The 19,343-nt window shown below is 42.6% G+C and overlaps 1 protein-coding gene across 1 annotated transcript in view; it reads left to right on the forward strand.

Moving 5' to 3' along the window:
* Positions 1-19,343, forward strand: part of CHCHD3 (coiled-coil-helix-coiled-coil-helix domain containing 3) — a 262,616-nt gene that overhangs the window by 183,169 nt on the left and 60,104 nt on the right. The window contains exon 6 of the mRNA XM_054988628.1: positions 6,848-6,918. Within this exon, the coding sequence (XP_054844603.1) occupies positions 6,848-6,918 (71 nt within the window). The remainder of the gene's footprint in view (positions 1-6,847; positions 6,919-19,343) is intronic.

The raw sequence follows: 19,343 nt of genomic DNA on the forward strand, positions 1-19,343 counted from the left end.
GTTTATGTGTTTTATTTATGCATTTATAGGTTGCCTTCCTGGAAATCAGCCTGGTTTACAAGTATTAAGACCAGAGAATGAAAAGTCATAAATAAGACCACCAGCACAATCCTGCCCGTACAGCCACAGCATAGTCTCTGCCGCCTCGGCCTAAAGGAGATGCTTCTCTGGAGTGTGCATCAAAATAATTCCATTACAAGCTAAACTGAAAAAGAGAAGCCCTGCTGTAGCCACATGGGGTAGCACTTCACATCATTTTATTACTTTCTTTAAGAATATTTATATGCAGCTTATCCTAGGAACTCAAGGCAACTTACAATAAAAATTTACATTCAAAGCCAAACAAGTTACACGGATACAAAAACAGCGGTATAAAAGATCCATGGAATAAAAAAAAACGTGATTTGCTGAAGCTCAACCCCCAAACTTGACTGCTCATCTTTTTCAAAACAGCGCGGCTTTCCAGAAAGTTGGTAACTCCAGGTGCCTCCTGTGTGTGTTCTAGGACACAGGAACCACAGTAGAAAAGGCAGCTGAGGCTCATGCTATTTGCAGACCGATGCAGTGAGCAAGAACTGTGGTGCACAATAGAGCTGGTGCCATAGGTTCATAAAGGGAGAGGTGATTCATTGGGTATGTTTTTTTTTTAATAAAGTTTTTATTGGATGGGTTAACACATATTCATTATACATCTTTTCTAATATTCCCCATTATCTTAATACATGCATCCCACCCCCTCCCCTTCCCCCCTTTTCTATATTGACTCCCAACAGCACGATAACCCCTTTATTTCTTATCGTTAACTCTAGATCTCGTCTGTCCCTATTATTAAAGGCAAAGTTCTTACTACTTCATTCTTAATTCTTAATAATTATCGAGAGACCATAATTGTCCTTTTACATCCCATTTCTTTTCTAAATAATTTTTAAATTTCTCCCAGTCCATAATAAATTCCTTTGGATCTTGTTCTCTTAATTTCCTTGTTAATTTGTCCATTTCCGCCATGTACAACAGTTTTTGAATCCAATCTTCCACTTCTGGTAATTCTTCTTGTTTCCAGTATTGTGCATATAATGTTCTTGCTGTTACTATCATATAGTATAACAATACTCTATCTTTACTATTCATTTTCTCCATAACCTAACCTAATAATAACCTAATAATAACCTAATAATTCTCCATAACCAAACCTAATAATAACATTTCAGGACTCTTTGACACACTTTCTTTCAAAATTGATGACATTTCCGCACAAATCTTAGACCAATACATCCTAGCCTTTTCACACGTCCACCACATATGATACAGAGAACCTTCATGATTTTTACATTTCCAACATTTGTTTGACATTTGATTATTAGCAATTGCTAACTTTTTCGGTGTTAAATACCATCTATACATCATTTTGTAACCATTCTCTTTTATACTAGTACATGTTGATATCTTCAGTGTATTTCTCCATAGGTACTCCCATGCCTCCATTGGGATTTCTTTATTACAATTTACTGCCCATTTTACCACTTGAATTTTAACTGTTTCATCCTCTGTATACCATTTTAATAAAAGTTCATACATTTTAGAAATCACTTTAGCCCCCTCCCCAAGTAGGAGTTCTTCTAGTTCAGAATTCTTGACTCTAAAAGATTCATTGGGTATGTTGATCCCAGGACACAACTGGCTTTAAAATTAAGAAGCCCACACCTTGGTTTGGGCTTGGAAGCATATAGGAAATCAGCACCTTTGCTCTAAACCTGGTATAAATTTTCACATACCAACTCATCACAGTTAAATGACAAGATTTGAGTCCAGTAGTACCTTAAAGATCAACAAGATTTGCTGGATACAAGCTCACGAGGTTGTTGTAAGGATAAAATGGAGGAGAGGGGACTGATTTCTTCTATTTTGGGTTCCATTTTGGAGAAAGGCAGGGTGTAAATAAAGTAACTAAATAGTAAATATAGCTGAAGATGGATGGCAGATGAAAGGTAGCTTGGTTGGTAGATGGGAAGGGAGAAGGAATAAGGGAATGGTGAAGATATGGGGGTTGCCAGGAGAAGGGAAAGAGGAAATAGTGTGGGGAGGAAAAAGGAGGACCACCCCGTAAGTCCTTGTGAGTTCCCCACTATGCAGCTGGGCCCAGCAGTTGGCACTGTACAACTGGGCCATAGTTTTCCCAGGTGAATACTGCCAGAGGGAGGGAAGGAAGGAAAGCTGAAGATCAAAGGGCAGATAAAGGCAGGCTGGCTGGTAGGTGAGAAGGAGAGAAGGAAATCGGAAAAGGGAAGAGGGTATGTAGGCTTTTAGGAAAAGGAAAGGAGAAATAGTGGATGAGGGGAAAATGAGATGTCCCCAGAAGTCCTTGCAGGTCCCCTACTTGTTCTGCTCTGTATTTAGAGCTGTATCTCCAATTTCTACTTCACTTTGAAGAAAACAGTAACGCCTTAATCCTGTTCCACTGGGCTGTGGATGGGTGTCAAAGCTGCATTTGGAATGCCTTTCTTGATTCCCACTTCACCTGCGCTAAAAGTGCCATATCCTCATAATTTATTGTCATATTAAGGGACAATTTCAATTAACCAGCTGCGAGAAGGGGAGCTGTTTCTCAGCCAGTGCATTAGAAGGCTGTACAGTAAAGTAGTTTCTAATTGACAGCCCATTAATGTGAACGTGATTGTTTTCTATCCAGTGTTTGTGCAGATCTCGATTTTTCTGTAAAAACAAGAAAGATTACTGGACAAAAAAAGGTCCCACTCACCCATTGCTGTATGCATGATTGTGTGTACAAGTACAAATGAGTCTGTGGCACCTGAAACTCAAATTGATAAACGGCTGCTTCGTCACCTGCTGCCAGGTTGTAGCATCTCAGCTGATCGCTCAAAGGGCAGATTAAAGAAGACCACACCCCAAAAGAGAGAGAGAGAGAGAGAATAAGCCGAGCGTGTCCTCTCCGAATATCGCCTTTGTGTCAGAAATGTGCCTTCATGCTTTAAAATGATAAAAAATTACAATCGATCCTTACAACTGTTGTGTTCATCTTTATTGATCAGGCCCAAGAAAGATAAATCGCTGCCCAAATAAGATTATAGTAAATGTTAGCATCAGAGGGAACTGTTGGTTGATGGAGGCCTATTCATCATCTCAAACGGTGACCTGTCCATGTGCGCTCCACCGTCCGTCTGCTTGTCTAATCACATCCCCATTGATTTTATCTATATTCAAGGAACCTGGATGTGACTGTCATTGGACAAGCGAGATTGCTAAATGCAAAAGGGGTCAGCGGTGTGAAGAGGATTTCATTTTCATTTTCTTACTAGCCAACAATGATTTATTAAAAAATAAACTACCCCCAAAGTCATGTGGGTGGAACTTCGTTTTACAGACAAATGAATTATTAGGTCTGAATTGCGGGAGCAAGCTTGGAGCTGAGAGACCACCACTCTTTCTCTGATCTCCGTGTGCCCTTTGGACTGTGGTATCTTTTACACAATTTATTATAATTTGGGGAAAGGTGTGAGACCTGAAATACAATTTTACTCTTCTCAGCTTAATGTTTTTTCCAATGATTTTTGTAGATCCCAAGTGAATTCAAAACGGTCTGCGAAAGCATAAGGCTGAGATGATTAAATATCTGTTCTTTTTTCCTTTCCTGATGGAGCAGCCTTCAGTGATATAAGTTTACTCACATCTTACGCTGCATCAAAGGAACCTTGCTTAACATAGCCTACCTTTGAGTCAGATTTGGCTGAGGAAGACATGATTGTGTGTTCTTGTGGCGCTTTGCTTTGTTTTTGCACAAAGACAATTCTGGTCCGATAGGAAGATGTTATGGCAGTCTGTGAGGCTGACGGTTTCATCTGCTGATCCAAAAGATAGTTTCATGTGGGGTAGCCATTGGTCTGTAGTAGAAGAACAAAATTTGAGTTCAGTAACACTTTAAAGGCTAAACAAGACTTCCACAGTATAAGCTTTCCACAGTCAAGCACCCTTTATGTATGTACGTACGTACGTACGTACGTATGTATGCACCATCAGATACTCTGTCAGGTTTCTGACCAAAGGAGCTTGACGCCTTAAAGCTGATATCCTGGATATCGTGTTAGACTTTAAGGGGGTACCGGACTCGAATCTTGACTCAAAAAACATACAGATTCTTGGCTCAGGAATGCTGGTGCATAGGAATGACATGACACAAAAATTAAAGTTTAGCAAGTGTGTTGTTGCATTGGATTGTGAGTTTCCCCACCCACACCAGCCAATCATGTGAAATGCTGGTGGGAAAAGAAGCGCTGCAAGAAGCAGGGTCACAGAGATGCTGTAGTTGGGGGTGTCTCTGTGGGCAGAGACATGCATGATCCCATTTTGAGACCTCGAAATGTAATTCAGCTGGAAGTCTCAGACCATCTATGAATGCTGTGGGTGTCCTTGGGCAAAGAGAAGGCTCTCAGAGTCCCTGTACACGAGACCTCTTACACGAGGACGCTCAAGTGAAGGGTGACGCAATGTTAGCTGGGAAGTGTAGTTTGAAAAAACAGAGGCAAAGGCTCTGTCAATTTCCCCTCTCTACAGAGCTGGCAAAGATCACTGCTCAGAGGGTTTATTAATTTCCTCTTTGCTTCCCAGAAGGCTCTGTCAATTTCCCCTTCCCTTTGGGAAGGCAAAGAGAAAATTAACAATCCCTCTGAGCAGTGATCTTTGCCAGCTCTGTAGAGAGGGGAAATTGACAGCCTTTGTCTCTGTTTTTTTAACCTGTGCTTCCCAGCTAACATTGTGTCTCCCTTCACTTGAGCATCCGCGAGTAAGAGGTCTCGTGTAGAGAGACTCTCAGCCTCTGCTGTCAATCCTTTGTAATATGCAGGGGTAGTAACACAGGCTGCTTTTAAACAGGTTGATGGAAGAGTTGCTGAATGTATGGGGAGGGCTTTAAGAACTGAGAAAGAACTGCTGCATACATACCAAAGAGTCCCATTGTGGCTTGATTAAGGTGCTATTCTAACCTTTGTGCTAGTATGTGAAGATAATGATTGAGGGATAATTACAAGCTGTGGTATGTCATGTGAACCAATGGGGGGGGGACTGAGGATTTGCACTGTGCCCCCCCCCCCGCCCTTCCTGTGTGCGACTAATAAATCTGTAATGTTCACTTTGGTGACTCGCTACAGCTTCTTGTTAAGAGATGTAAAATTTCTAGAAAATGGGATGTCATTGTGGGCGGTGGGGAGCATTGTTTGGGGGGGGGAACCATTTTGGGAGTAGAATGAAATCTACCCAATAATGACTTCCTTCTCAAATTTAACTATATACAGAGGCACAGACAGTCAGGAGGCCCCGCAAAAGCTCTTCTCATTGAGTACGGTAGGCCAGGGGGTGGAGTTTGCTGCCTCTGCCCCCCAAATTTATGTCTTTTTTCTTTAAAAAAAATGCTTTTGAACTCGTTGACAGCGGCGTGTCTTTAGTTCTCTGGGTAACAGAGTCATAAAAACCCTTACATATATAAAAATTACCACGGTGACATTATTTCATCTTAAAAATGTCACTGCTTTATAGCCCATTGTCTCAGTATCCATAGGGAAGCCGTGACATTTCTAGGCATAGGAAAGACCATTTCTGCGACAGGTTCGAGTATTGTGTGCCCTTGATATTTAGGGAGGGATAAGTCGACGGAAGGTGTGCCTGTTTTCGGGGGATGGAGGTGGATGTGTACATCTGGGGAGGACTGACTTTCCAGAGATGAAGTGTTTGTTCTATAGTTCTCTCCGACTGGTAGGATACTTTTATACAGGAAAAAAATCTAGCCTGGATCAATACTCTGCTGCTGGTATTTTATTAAATATTTAATATTTGTGGTGGGCATGTGCTACATAAAGACCCTTCAGAGGTGACGTCTTACCATTCTCAAATTCGACTAAAGCAACCAGGTTTTGCTATGTCGCCTAGCTCAGGTTGTTGCTTTGACCAAGAATCGGTCAGAGTTCCTGCAGCTCAGCCATTGGGAATATGACCAACTTGAGCTTGTCTGCAGCTTTCTCATTTAGTTTAAGCGGCTCTCCAGTTTAGCCTTTTCCCTTTGTTTTGTAACAAATGTCGTGTCTTGCTCACTGTGTGCAAGAGCTTTGAACAACCCAAGACAGAAATCAAGGACACGTGCAGTTTCTTTAGGAATTCAGATATGTGGTTGCCGTTTTAGTACCCTGAGCAGGATGAATTAGGCGAGGGATTAAGACCCAGAACATGGTGCTATGCCAAAGGAGCAGCTCCAGCAGTTTTGTTTTTTAAAAGTCCCTGGAGGGCTAACAGTGGGCAGTGAAATAGTCACAAGCTATTGTGAGCGCTTGCTGTTGCAAATGGCTGAGATTTTGTGATCTCACAAAGTCTTGAGCAGGACTGGACGGGCCAGGAAAGACTGGGGTCCAGGAGGCATAGGGCCTGAGAACCATGGAGGTTGGCTGTGAAAAGGGGCCTGGCTACAAGGAGCATGGGAATCCCGAAACAGGGAGCCACGGGCCCTGGTAAACAGGAAGCCACTGAAGAAGGGGGCCATGGGAAGAAGGTAGGAGGGGGCAGAAGGTTGACAGGCATAGAGACGGGATAAAGGATGCTGGAGCTGATTTGAAATAACGTTTACCAAGTATCTGGTTTAAAAAGGATTAACAATTTAGAATACCAAGCAGGTGCAGACAATATTAACTGCTGCTTCTAATTCTTCTAGTTAAAATGCAAGCAGTTTTGGCTGCAGAGAGTCTTTGGGCCTTCAGGAATGATTGAATTTCTCCCCCAAACCCTTTTTTACCTTTGCATAGAAGCTTGCTATATACTTTGTGATTTACACTTCATCCCCTCTCTTTTTCAGAGTGCACAATTCTACAAAGTCACCACGGAGCAATTCCAAAAAGCCGTCAGCGAGGTAGACGCCAGATTCAAGTAAGACCTTTTCCATCTCGTATTATTTTTTTGAAGTCGCTGAATCTGATTTTAGCTTTTGTTCCTGTAAAAGTGGAAAGGGAAAGAGTGCCTCATCCTCTCTCTCTCTCTGTGGGTGAAAAGTGAAATAAAATAGGATGTAGATATTGGTTATTGAAAGGAACAAGTTTTGACAGGCTCTGGGCCAACTGAATTGCGGTATTATTCATCCCTGCATAGAAATTCAAAGCATTCACAAACTCTTACCGTAGATATGATACCTATTGAGAGACATGGGGCTCAGTCTGTGGGGAAGGTCACATCTCTTGGATGCAGAAGACTTGAGCATGCATACTTTTTAAAAAAAATTATAACATTTAAACTGTATTAGTGGAATGCCAATGTTTATATTAGAATGTAAGCCTGTTGCGATCTGAACCTGCGTCTAACTTTAGAATTTAGCACATCTTTACAGTAGAAGGGCACAATACTTTGTTTTGAAAATGCTTTAGAAATAATGTTTCTAGCTTGCATTTGTGTGGAGTCCCTTCCTGTTGTTGCTTTGAAAGCTATTGAAACCAGCAGTTTAACTCTGTCCGCAGAGGTGAAGGTTGGGTTAAATTATCTTTATTACTCCTTGGGAGGGTTTAATGAAGATCCAGTAATTGCATTGGGGTGGGGGGGTTGTTGCCCTGGGCTTTTCTTCTGCTGCTGTTAATGCCTGCGAGAAAGCCTCATCCATCATATTTCATGGCTTTTGTTTTAGAAATTTTAAACCCTCTTTTCCTGCCGCCATCGGATAGACGCTGTCAATAGAAGACAGTGCTCTGTTGTTGTTGTTGAGGAGTCTGTTGTTGCCCAAAGGTTCTTAGCCCCCAAGTCACCATATCTTTACGGCTGCTTTAATAACTTCATAAAGCTCATAAAGGCCTTAAGGCAGCTCACAGCTGTAGTCAGCCTTCCCACAATGCACATCTCAAGGATGAGATCTTGGTTGTATTTTTCAGTGTATACTCAGATAACAAATGTTTCAAGAACCTCTGCACTGTGAAGGGAGCCCCTGTGTATGTCACAAATTTAAACATATGAACATCCAATTCTATCCTTTGTCCGATCACCAGTCCGTCTAATCCAATATGTTCCCTAGCATCTTCCAGCTGAGATCCTTTTAAATGTGAGCCTAGGTCCTTTAAAATGTGCAATATGTGTTTGTCCACTGAACTGTGAGACACTCCTCACACTAATAATTGTTTGTACAGGTTGCAACCTCAATTGCTAGATTTGGGCTGGTATGGTTTCTTGAAAAGATGTATGAAAGCTACCTGCTGCCCAATTCACAGGGAAGTATCCCAGATGAAAGGCAGCAGAGTGAGGTGTGTCTCCCCACCCCCATGTGATAAATTCAGTGGGGTGGATCGAACCATCCTTTAAATAGCCTTCCTCCAGTTTTAAGTGGCCCTTCCTCCAGCGGAAGAGCCACTTAAGTTGGAGGAAGGCTTCTTAGACTGGAGGAAGACTTTAAACTTGAGCCAAAAGGAAAGGTGGGTATTAGATATTAAAATGCATAAATTTAGCTCTGTGGAATGAATAAACTTAGCAGAAATTCAGGACAGTTATGACTGAGGTTACTCAAACTATATTATAATAGCACTGTGCCCCAGCAGATCATGTTAACAAGTCATGATAAAAAAATGTTTGCAGTGTGAACATTGTAGGTAGGAATTGGTGGCGACTCAAGAATCGTCCTCTCATGATGTGTGCATGTGGCTGACCGTATTCAGCTGCTCCTGAGGGTCACAGTAGCACGTAAGAGGTTTAGGGATCTACTTATAACCATAGTTTCAGGCGGATAGCCATGTTGGGCTGCAGTGGAAGAGCAAGACTTGAGTCTGGTAGCACCTTAAAGACTAACAAGATTTCCAGGGCATAAGGTTTTGAGAGCCAAAGCAATCTGAATTACTGTTAAGTATTAGGTTAAAATAGGGCTTAGCAAAGCCTCTGAACGCTTGAGTGTTATGCACTGTTGAGCTTCGGGTTGAGTGAAGGTTCCTAATGGTTACATTCTGTAGGCAGCAGCCAATCGGTCCTCTCCAATAAGGACCAACCACTGGCCAACCACTGGCCTGCCAATCTAATACATTGTATATAGTTTATGCAAATGATAGGATTGTAGAGAGCACGTTTCTATTGGTTACTGGTTACTATCAGGGCGGGGTTTGTATGTATATATTGGCTCACATTGAGCTTCTCTGTCTGTCTGTTCTGGCTTGCAATAAAGCATGTTGTGTTGAGCTGAAACTGCTCTGGGCTGAAATCGTTCTGAGCACCAAGCTCAGTACTTAATAATTACAACAATCCTCAATTTCGTAGAGAGTCAGTCTGTCAACAGCTCCATGTACCTCTGCATACCAGATACTGGGGGAGGGGGCAAGAAGCAGGATGTTGATTAACTTTGTGCGCGACTTCTGAGATCCCCAGCATCTTTCTGGCTATCGTTGGAAAGAGGATGCTGGATAAGATAGGCCTTGATCCGATCCAGCAAGACTTCTCTTTCATTCTCCTTTAGTTTAGGGTTTCCGCTTACCTAGAGCTTTATATTGCTAGAAATTAAGATGGTGCAGAAAGAACAATGAACTGCGATTGGGTTTTTTCCCCCTCAAGCTACATTTTCAAAATAAAAAATGTTTTATGTATAACCTAGAAGAAAGCACTGCTGGCAAACTTATGGAAATAAGTATACATTTTCACATAAATAATATTGACAAAATACAGCTGCAGACATATAATTAAGGCACAGTTTTTCGGGTTATCTATTGGCCATATAGCAAAATAAATACAAAACAGGGAGAGAGGCATTTTTATTACGAGAGGTTTTCCTCTGTTTTCTGGGGCTCATTGAAATGGCAAATTTTCTTTTGCTCCCTGTTTACTTTCTTTGCTTCCAGGGCAGAGGCAACCAGAGAAATGAGGCTGTATCCCTCATTGAGATCTAGGCCTAAGAGGCTGAGCTGTGAGCCAAGATATTCAAATCTCAGCTCTGCCATGAATTTATTAGGAGGTCTTAAGGAAGCTGCAATTTCTCTACCTTTTCCTCCACACTGGGTAATAAGGGGGTTATATAACATGTGGGGTTTTTAACCATGTTGAGGCTGTGGGCACTTGTGGAATTTTGAAAAAAGGTAACAAGCACTGCCACCAAATGGCCGCCAGCATTGTCATTTTTTATCATTTTAAAGCATGAAGGCACATTTCTGACACAAAGGCGCTATTTGGAGAGGACATGCTCGGCTTATTCGCTAACATGCTAGGAGTTCCTCCAAACTGATGGGAGATTGTCTGCAGGTACAAGCACCAGGTGTCTCCTGTCCTGTCCTGAGGCACCTCCTGCCCCGAGGAGGCGGTGAACTACCAGATTATCTGGTGCACAGCCAGTTTTATCTCCTTGCTTTGAGGAAGTGACCCTGTTTAGTTTCAGTTTCCAAAGAGAGGGTGGATTTGTCCTCTTAACTGTTTTTGGAGTATGGTTTGATTTAATTAAATTTATGCAAGAGGTAAGGCAAAGGTGCATGGCTGGGGCACACCTGCTTCTAACTTAGTGAAGTACTTTGAACACAAAGGGTGCTATAAATTAAGTTTTATTACGGCTGCACAGAGGCAAGGGACTATATAGAGTCCTAGAATCCTAGAGCTGGAAGTAGGGCTGCCAGCCTCCAGGTAGTGGCTGGAGATCTCCCGGAATTACAACTGGTCTCCAGGCCACAGAGATCAGTTCACCTGGAGAAAATGGCTACTTTGGGGGGTAGATTCTATGGAATTAGGCCATGCCAAGGTCCTTTCCCTCCCCAAACCCAACTTTCTCCAGGTTTCACCCCCCAAATCTCCAGGAATTTTCCAACTTGGAGCTGGCAACCCTAGCTGGAAGGGACCATCTAGTCCAACCCTCTTCCCAGCACAGGAACAGTCTCAAGCATCCCTGACAAGTATTCGTCCAGCCAGTCCTTGAAGACTACCAATGAGGGGGAACCCACCACATCTCCAGGCACAGGCAGCCGATTCCACTGCTGGATTACTCTTCAGTAATGCTTGCGATCAGCATGCAATATTTGTAGAAGTCCCATAGCACAGTCTGTGTGCAAGCTTATGCACTAAATACACTCTCTTTAGCCACAGTCTCAGTATGTGTGTGGTGTTCTGCTACTCCCTCCACTCTGCATTTAGGGAATTATGGCTGCTACTTGAAGATGCTGAGTGTTGAACATTACTGGAAGCATTTTTTACTATTAATTTAAGAGGCAGTTTTTCGTATGATTTTTAACATCTCTTTAATTTCTTTTTATTGCCGTGGGTGTGTATGGGGCGGGGGAAGAATTAGGATGGGGGAGAAGATACCTTCATGTCTGCTTTTAAACATAAATGTTCATTGAGACAAGACAATCACTGTGCATTTTTATGCTCTAATGAGTTTCAGTTAAACACGTATTCTTAACTGTCTTTGTCGTGTGGCTTGATTCAAGTAAATTTATGCAAGATTTAGTGAAAGGCCTAAGAGCGATGCTCTTCTTCTGCTGTCTCGTGTTCAATTTAATTGAACGTGAGGATCGAGGACAGGGTTTTGAGCCAAAGTGCTTTTAAGAGCTTGTTTAATTGCCTGTAAAAGGCGAATTAAATAAGGTTGAACTGCTAAATTTGTGATTCTGCTAAATGCATAAACCAGTGTTCTGCATGTCAGTGTGACTTCAAGTTGGGAGTGTGAGATTAATAGAACTAATTGTGAGATTGTTGCAAAGCAGCTCCAGTTAATAATGGCAAACATGCCTAGAATTTTTAGTAAGTTTTCCACTAGAAGATTCTCTTTCTACTTCAGTTTGTAAACCAAGGCTTCACATACAAGGCCATTTTTCCCCCTGGCAGTAGTTATAGCAACACAAGTATTGTGATTTTTCCATGTTCTGTGAGGTGAGCATGGCTACTTGCATAGGTAGGGAGTAGGCCCACAGAGACAACAGAAATTTTTCATCTCTTCTCACAAGCATGAACACACAAAACAGGGTTGCCAGCGTGAGGCTGGCAAGTCAGAACTGACCTGGTGGGGCAGACGCTGACAACATATCACTGGCAACATTCTAGCATTCAGCCGAAACTCTGTGGTTTAAACATAGGATTTTAATTGAATGCTAGAGCATCGCAAGTGACATGATGACATCACTTCCAGTTTATCTCTCTCTCTGCCTAGCTCAGCAGCAGCAAGAAAAACCAGCTTGGGGGTGGGGTTCTCTCACCTGAAACAGGAACCTGGCAACCCTAAGACAGAAGCATGCACAGGAAACTGGAAAGGGGAGTTTCCTTTCTGTCTGCATCATGCAAATTGTTCCTTCTCTGCAGCTTAAGTAAATTGCTTGGACCCAAATCAGGCTATCAAAATGCTCACCAACCCAACAATGCCAAAGAACACAGATGAGCAATGCTACAATGCACCAAGTTATTCACACAGTGTTCACAAAAATATTTTATGTGTAAACTTAAGAATAATGTACAAAAGTGAAATACAAAATGTGAAATATTGTATTTCACTTTTGTACATTATTCTTAAGTTTACACATAAAATATTTTTGTGAACATTGTGTGAATAACTTGGTGCATTGTAGCATTGCTCATCTGTGTTCTAAGTAAATTGCTTGACACAGAGACACAGGGATGGCTCGGGATACAGGAAGGACGCATGGACTTCCTAGTTCCTGTAGTGCCCACCTGTGCAACCTGTGTGTGTCCCTCTGGGCTCCCATTGGAGGGGAAGGTTAGAGGAAGAACAAAACTGCAGTGTCCTGCAAACTTTCTCTTCACTCATTCTCACAAGCTATTCAAGCCCTGTGTATTATTTTGAGCCCTGTTTGTATATTATTCTACAGTACAGATCTTTCTGCCAACAAGATATTCAAAGCAGCATCCAACAGTATTTAAAAATGATCTTCCCTCCTCCATTTTATAACAACCCTGTGAGATAGGTTAGGTTGGTTGACTCAGGGTCACCCACCAGACTTCCCTGGTAAAGTGGAGATTCAGGCCTGGGTCTCTCAGATGTTAATGTGACACTCTAACCCCTACCCTACAGTTAATGCAACTGTCATCAAACAATATTGGCACAACCATGTTTTGAACCCCCTGCAAAACTTGCAACATGTTATGGCAGTCCCATGATGGGTACACGGCAGTAGTCCAGTCAAGAAAGTTGTGTCTTTTGTGCTATAATTTAATTCTTGCAAGCTGCTTTGGGAGCCAGGCATGGCTGAAAGTTGGGCATACGTTTTTGTAAGTTAAGTTTTGTAAGTTAAAAAAAACGGATAAAAGGTACTCAGAGAGCAATGATGCTAAAGGAATCGTGCCATATCCCCCTATGGCAGCGCCCTCATTTTTTTTAAAAAAAAAAGATTGGAATTCTGACACAAGGTTATGGGCACAACCACAAAATGGCTGCCACAAGAGGCAGTGCCAACCATGAAACGTCAGGGAGTGAGATATGCATAATTCTAATAGTAACGCTTTAACATTCCAGGTGGAAAATCTGTTTAACAGGATGCCTTTTTAAATTGATGTACTGTTTAAAAATACTTTCTTGCATATGCTGTCAGTCACACAGTGAAGATCCTTGTGTTGTGATGGCAGTTGCGGCCAAAGCAACTTTTTTAAAAAATCTGCCCAACCAATGACATTTCCAGCGAACAATCAGAAACCCTGCTGGGCAAAATCCCCCCCTGGCCCCACCCACTTTCTAAGAACACTTGGCAGATGCCAAGAAAGGTGTTGGCAGGCACTCTGACGCACACGGGCACCTTGTTGGGGGGCCCTGCCTCAAGGGATGGTTCTTAATTCAAGACATTGTGCTTTGTTATGTGTTGAAGTTTCCTGGACAGCTTGTAATGAAGCACCCTTGCCCGTCTGTTTCATAATCATTTTCCCTACCGCAGAAGTACAGTACTTAATTTTTTTTTAAAGCTCATCTCAGTTGACTTCACTCTGTTCCATTCTTGCTCTAGGCCTTTGAATTATGCGAGATGTCGTTTGAGCAGGCTTAATGGCCATTCACCCTTTCGGAGAGAAAAGGGGAGGGGACGTTGTATGGCCTGTCTAGGATTTATCTCAGACCTGACAGCCTTGCTGTCCATTTTCTGTCTGTGATACTTACGGGCGCCTCCTTATTACCTGTTTTAGCGCCGCACGGATTTGTTTCAATATTCCAAAATGTGCTGGATATTTTTTTTTTTTATCTTGTGAGGCCCTGAATCGCATTGATCAAATCCTAAATTGTCGAATGGGTTTCTCTCTCTTTAAGACACTAATTCGCATTGATCAGATTCTAAATGATCAGGTAGAGCTAGTTCCCGCAGTACACAAATTATATTAAAACAACATTACCAGGCCATGCTGCCTTTTTCTAATGCCGGTGTTATGTTATCCACAGCTGCATTATAACCAGTATGATTATATTACAAAGATGTCTTGTTCATAATGAAAAGTTTACACAGGGAAGGGAGAGAAGAGAGTGCAGTGTTACAGGAAGAGCTTGGCTTTGGGCAAAAGGATTGGGGCTTTAATAGAGTAATTACGTTTTGCATTTCTCTTGGATTCCTTTTTCTTCACTGTTGAGGGTCTGGAAGCAGGTAGCTTGGCAGGCCTGATTATTCGCTTAAGGATTGAGCTCAGGGAATAGACACACACACCAGGCCTGTAGGAGATTTTTTTAGCCTGAATGTTCTCACAGTTAGAGAACTGGTGGGGGATAACCCAGGTTCAAATCCCACTCTGCCTCAGGGGGAGCTTGGCCCAACTAGCTCTTGTGCCATGTATACTACCCAGAGCTCTTTGGAAGAAGGATAAAAATGTAATAAGGCAGTAGATGTTAACCTGATTCACCTGGGGGGTGAAACCTGGAGAAACATGGAGAAAGTGGGGTTTGGGGAGGGAAAGACCTTGGCATGGCATAATTCCGTAGAATCCACTCCCCAATGTAGCTATTTTCTCCAGGTGAACTGATGTTTGTGACCTGGAGACCAGTTGTAATTCTGGGAGATCTCCAGCCACTACCTGGAGGCTGGCAACCCTACTTAAATCTCAAGCCTGCTTAGATCTTGCATCAGCCTGTTGGATTAAATTGTCACAGTTTGAACAGGCTGTGAGAGGTGTTTCTACACACACGCACATGCGTGCACGCACACAAACACACACGCCCCTTTACATAGGTTGACATCAGGAACAAGCCTTTAATTCGTACACTGCCTGCATATAGAGAGTAGTGGTAGCCTGACTATTTCTGGCAAGGGTGCCAAAAATCTCATCCTGGTAAGCGTTGAATCAGACATGCACATTCTCATGCCTTTCTGTGTTTGGGTTTTTATTCTTCTGTGTCAGAGAGGCAGGCAGATGTGGCATTCTGTGTGCCACAGCTGGATCATTGGATTACGTCAACGTGTGCTGCAGACCTGTCCTTCATTTGCCACCTGTTGGCACCAGTGGAGTAACCCTTGTGTTGAGAGTCCCAAATAATCCTTTAAAGTCCATTGATCTTCTGTGGCTGAATCATGACCTGACCTAAGGCAGGTTGGACCAGAGATACTGCCTTCATTTTCTCCCCCATTCGCCTTTCTATGCTACTGCTTGTCAGGGAAGAAGCAGGGGGTTGAAGGGGAGAGAATTATGGTACCTTATCAGCAGCCCACGTGAAAGTCCCAGCTAGGCAGCATGAACAGCACACAGTAGGAGAACCAGGCCTAGTTCTTACAAATGAGGTGGTAAGTCTATGGTAGGGCTATCCCATTTTGCAGTTTTACCATCTGTGAGATGTAAGCCTGAGAGGAAGTGGGGTGAAGGAAAATGGTAACAATCCTAGAGAAGAGTAGAGTTAAAAGTTGGTCCTTTGTCTAAAACAATTGAAGATCAGTCTGTTTCTACTGCTTCTGATGGCCTCAAATGACTCCTTTTTTGTCTGGGAAGACTACACCTTTATTTAGCTTGATGGCTGCAACGATAAATGACATATGGATCAGAAAACACTTTGGTATGTTCAAAATACAATATGTAAATTAGAAGTACTAACCATTAGGGATGTACATTGAGAAAAAATGTTGTTATGACTTTGGATCTGGGATTAAGGTGGGAAATTTTTACTCCCACCTTATTTCCAGGTAGGACCTTACCTGTGTTTTTTTCCAAGTTCCAGAGTTCTGAGACTATGATTTTCAATGGGGAATGTCTATGAGGGTCTAGGGCAGCTGTTAATAAAGATACGGGCACCAAATTTGCACAGAATACAGCCCTCCTTCTAATCTAACACACACCCCTGAAAATTCCAAGCAGATTGAACAAAACGAGTAAATGTTATAAACCCCCAGAGTGAGTTGGTCCCTCTCTGAGCAGCCTCACTAAGCTCTGTCTACTAATTTCTAAAATGGCCGTCATGCAGCAGCCAGTAGGAGAGCTCCAGACAGCCATCAGCATTTAAAAAAATAAAGTCCTGTCTACATTCATTTCATTTTTCTTACTCTTATAGTGTCTGACAATGTCTTTTTTAAAAAAAAAATCCACTGAAAACTCTTGACTGTCTACCAAAGAACTCCCAAGTTTCAAGAAAATTGGAGAAGTGGGGGCGCAATTTTACAGACCTCCAAATTAGGTCCCTTTCTGCGCAGCCACACTGAGTTCGCTCCACTGATTTTTAAAATGGCTGCAAGCAGCAGCCAGTAAGAGAGCTCCAACCTGCCACTAACATTAAAAAAGAGACCTGTTCTTACTCTTACAGTGACTGAGTAACTTTTTTTAACTTTCTGCTGAAAACTCTGCCATCCTTTTATGTTGTGATTTTTCACTTGTTTTCTTTCACAAAGTGAGGAAGGCATCATTTGCAGAACCTGCCCCCCCATTCATCTGCCATTATTTCCTGGGGGGACTGGGGAAGGGAATAGAATAGTTTAACCAAATGTCACCAAATTTTAGCAGAGTTTCTTCTGCCTGTCCACCTAAGATCCCCCAAGTTTCAAGTAAATTGGACAAAGAGTTTAAATTTTACAGGCCCCTGACCAAGCCCCAAATTTCTACTTTTAGAGTGTGTGTGTGTGGGGGGGAACTCTCTTTCTGACCCACGAAGAGAGGGGAAGGAGAACGGCAGCTCTCTACACTTTGGGATTAGATGGGAGTACTTTCTGCTTCTCCCTTGCAAGGATCTTATTGGAAGGGGAAAATGCCATTGTCTAGGAATTCAGTAGAATAAAAGAGAAACATGAGCTAATGCTGAATGACAGGCAAACACTAGAACTTGGGGGGGCATGTTTTTTCGGGGGGAAGGAGCTTCATGATTCCCAAGCAGCCTGGATTAGTGTTACCATTCTAGGGTGTCAGGTAGTAACCCCCCAAACAGTTATCTTCATGTTTTTTCTGGCTCCAAAATTTCATCATGCACACCCTTACTAACTAACCTCCTTGGTGGAAGGATGAGTCCTTGGAGAGCACCAAATATTTTCAAAACTATAATGTGAAGTGAATTGGCAAATCTTTTGTAAATTGGCTTGCCTACAAATGCTTGGGAGACTAGCGACCAATCTGAGCTGCAGGTTAGGTCTTATACATGACTTCTGTACTATTCTTGCGTTGAGGTGTAAGATGTGTTCGAATGATATTGATAGGAGTGTGACCCATATAGCAACTATATAACCAGTTGACTATAACCTTAAGGGTCACAGGAGATCTCCCGTTTTTGTAATTATTGTAATTAATAATGAACGGACAAAGGAGGTCTCCCGTTTTTGTAATTATTGTAATTAATAACAAACAAAATATACACGTCTATAAGCTGCATCTGGTCCTCACTAGGGAGAAAGGCAAGATATAAAATGAAATAAAAATAATTTAATTTAATTTCTTGGATTTGTTACCTGCATGCCCCACAAGCAGGCTCAGGTCGGGTCACATTATCATAATACAAAAGCTAAAACAACAATTGACAATAATAAGATAGAATAACAATTTCAATACAGATTTAAAACTACATATCTAAAACACATCACATGAACTTTATGTCAGTACAGCTCCCACTCAACATCATGGGGGCAGGGCAGGTAGGTAGCTAAGTGTTAGCAGACAGGCAGACCAAAGGCCGCAGCGGAGAGGCCAACCAGCCAGTTCACTCATGCCTCAACCACTATTATAGGCCTGGCGGGACAGTTCCGTCTTACAGTCCTGGCAGAACTGTGACAAGTCCTGCAGGGTCCTGGTCTCACTTGAGGAAGAGTTCCACCAGGCCAGTGCCAGGTCCAAAAAGGCCCTGGCCCTGGTTGAGGCTAGACTGACATCCTTGGGACCAGGGATCACCAGAAGATGTTTATCAGCCAAACGAAGTGCCCTCCAGGGAACATATGGTGAGAGGCAGCCCCACAGGTATGTTAGTCCCAGTCCATTTAGGGCTTTAAATGTCATAGTCAATACCTTAAACTTGACCCAGAACTTGACTGGAAGCCAGTGCAGGTGACACAGAACAGGTTGTATATGTGTCCTAACCGGAATCCAAATAAGGATACATACTGCTCTGGATCAATTTCAAGGGCAGCCTTCTATAGAGCGAGTTACAGTAATCTAGTTGGAGATGACTGTTGCTTGGGTCACTGTGGCCAAGTCACTAGTTAAGAGGTAGGGAACAAGTGGCCTGATTTGACGAAGATGGAAAAAGGCAGATCTAGGAACAGCTCTCACCTGGGCCTCCATTGAAAAGGGGGCATCCAAGACCATGCCCAGGCTCCTCACCATCAGCAGAGGTGCCAGTGGTGCTCCATCCAGGGCTGGGAGCCATATTCTCAAACCCATCAACCCTTGGCCCAGGTGCAGGACCTCTGTCTTCATAGGGTTCAACTTCAGTCAACTCTGTGTTAGCCACCCAGTTACAGCCTCTAGAGCCCTGGCCAGAGTATCTGGCACGGCATCTGGTCTACCATCTAACAACAGATATAACTGGGTGTCATCCACATATTGATGACACCCCAGACCAAAATTCTGATAAAAATAGTTCTTTAAAGCCTTCCTATCTCACAACATTCTTACATATACACCTTGTACAATCGGGTCCTGTTACACAGTCTGCATATTCCAGCCCAGTGTGTGGTGTGTGTGTGTGGAAGGGGGTGCTAGTCTTTTGGGAAGATCTCCAAATTTTAAGGATTATGGAGTTGGGGGGTTGGTGGGACAAATGCTTAGATTTCGTAGAATTTCTTCTCCAAGTCTTTGGCCCTTTAAACAGTGATTGCTTTATAACTGACAGCTTTAGTTTTCCCTACAGCAACAAAGGCATTTTCCTTTCTTCCTTTGATCAATACAATCCATTAGGAATATAGAGTATCTAACACAGCTATATGAAATATTAATTAAGCGCATTTTAGCTAGATAAATGTGTACTCTGAATACAGTCGGAG

This window comes from Eublepharis macularius, chromosome 9 (genome assembly GCF_028583425.1).
Source record: "Eublepharis macularius isolate TG4126 chromosome 9, MPM_Emac_v1.0, whole genome shotgun sequence".
NCBI lineage: Eukaryota > Metazoa > Chordata > Lepidosauria > Squamata > Eublepharidae > Eublepharis > Eublepharis macularius.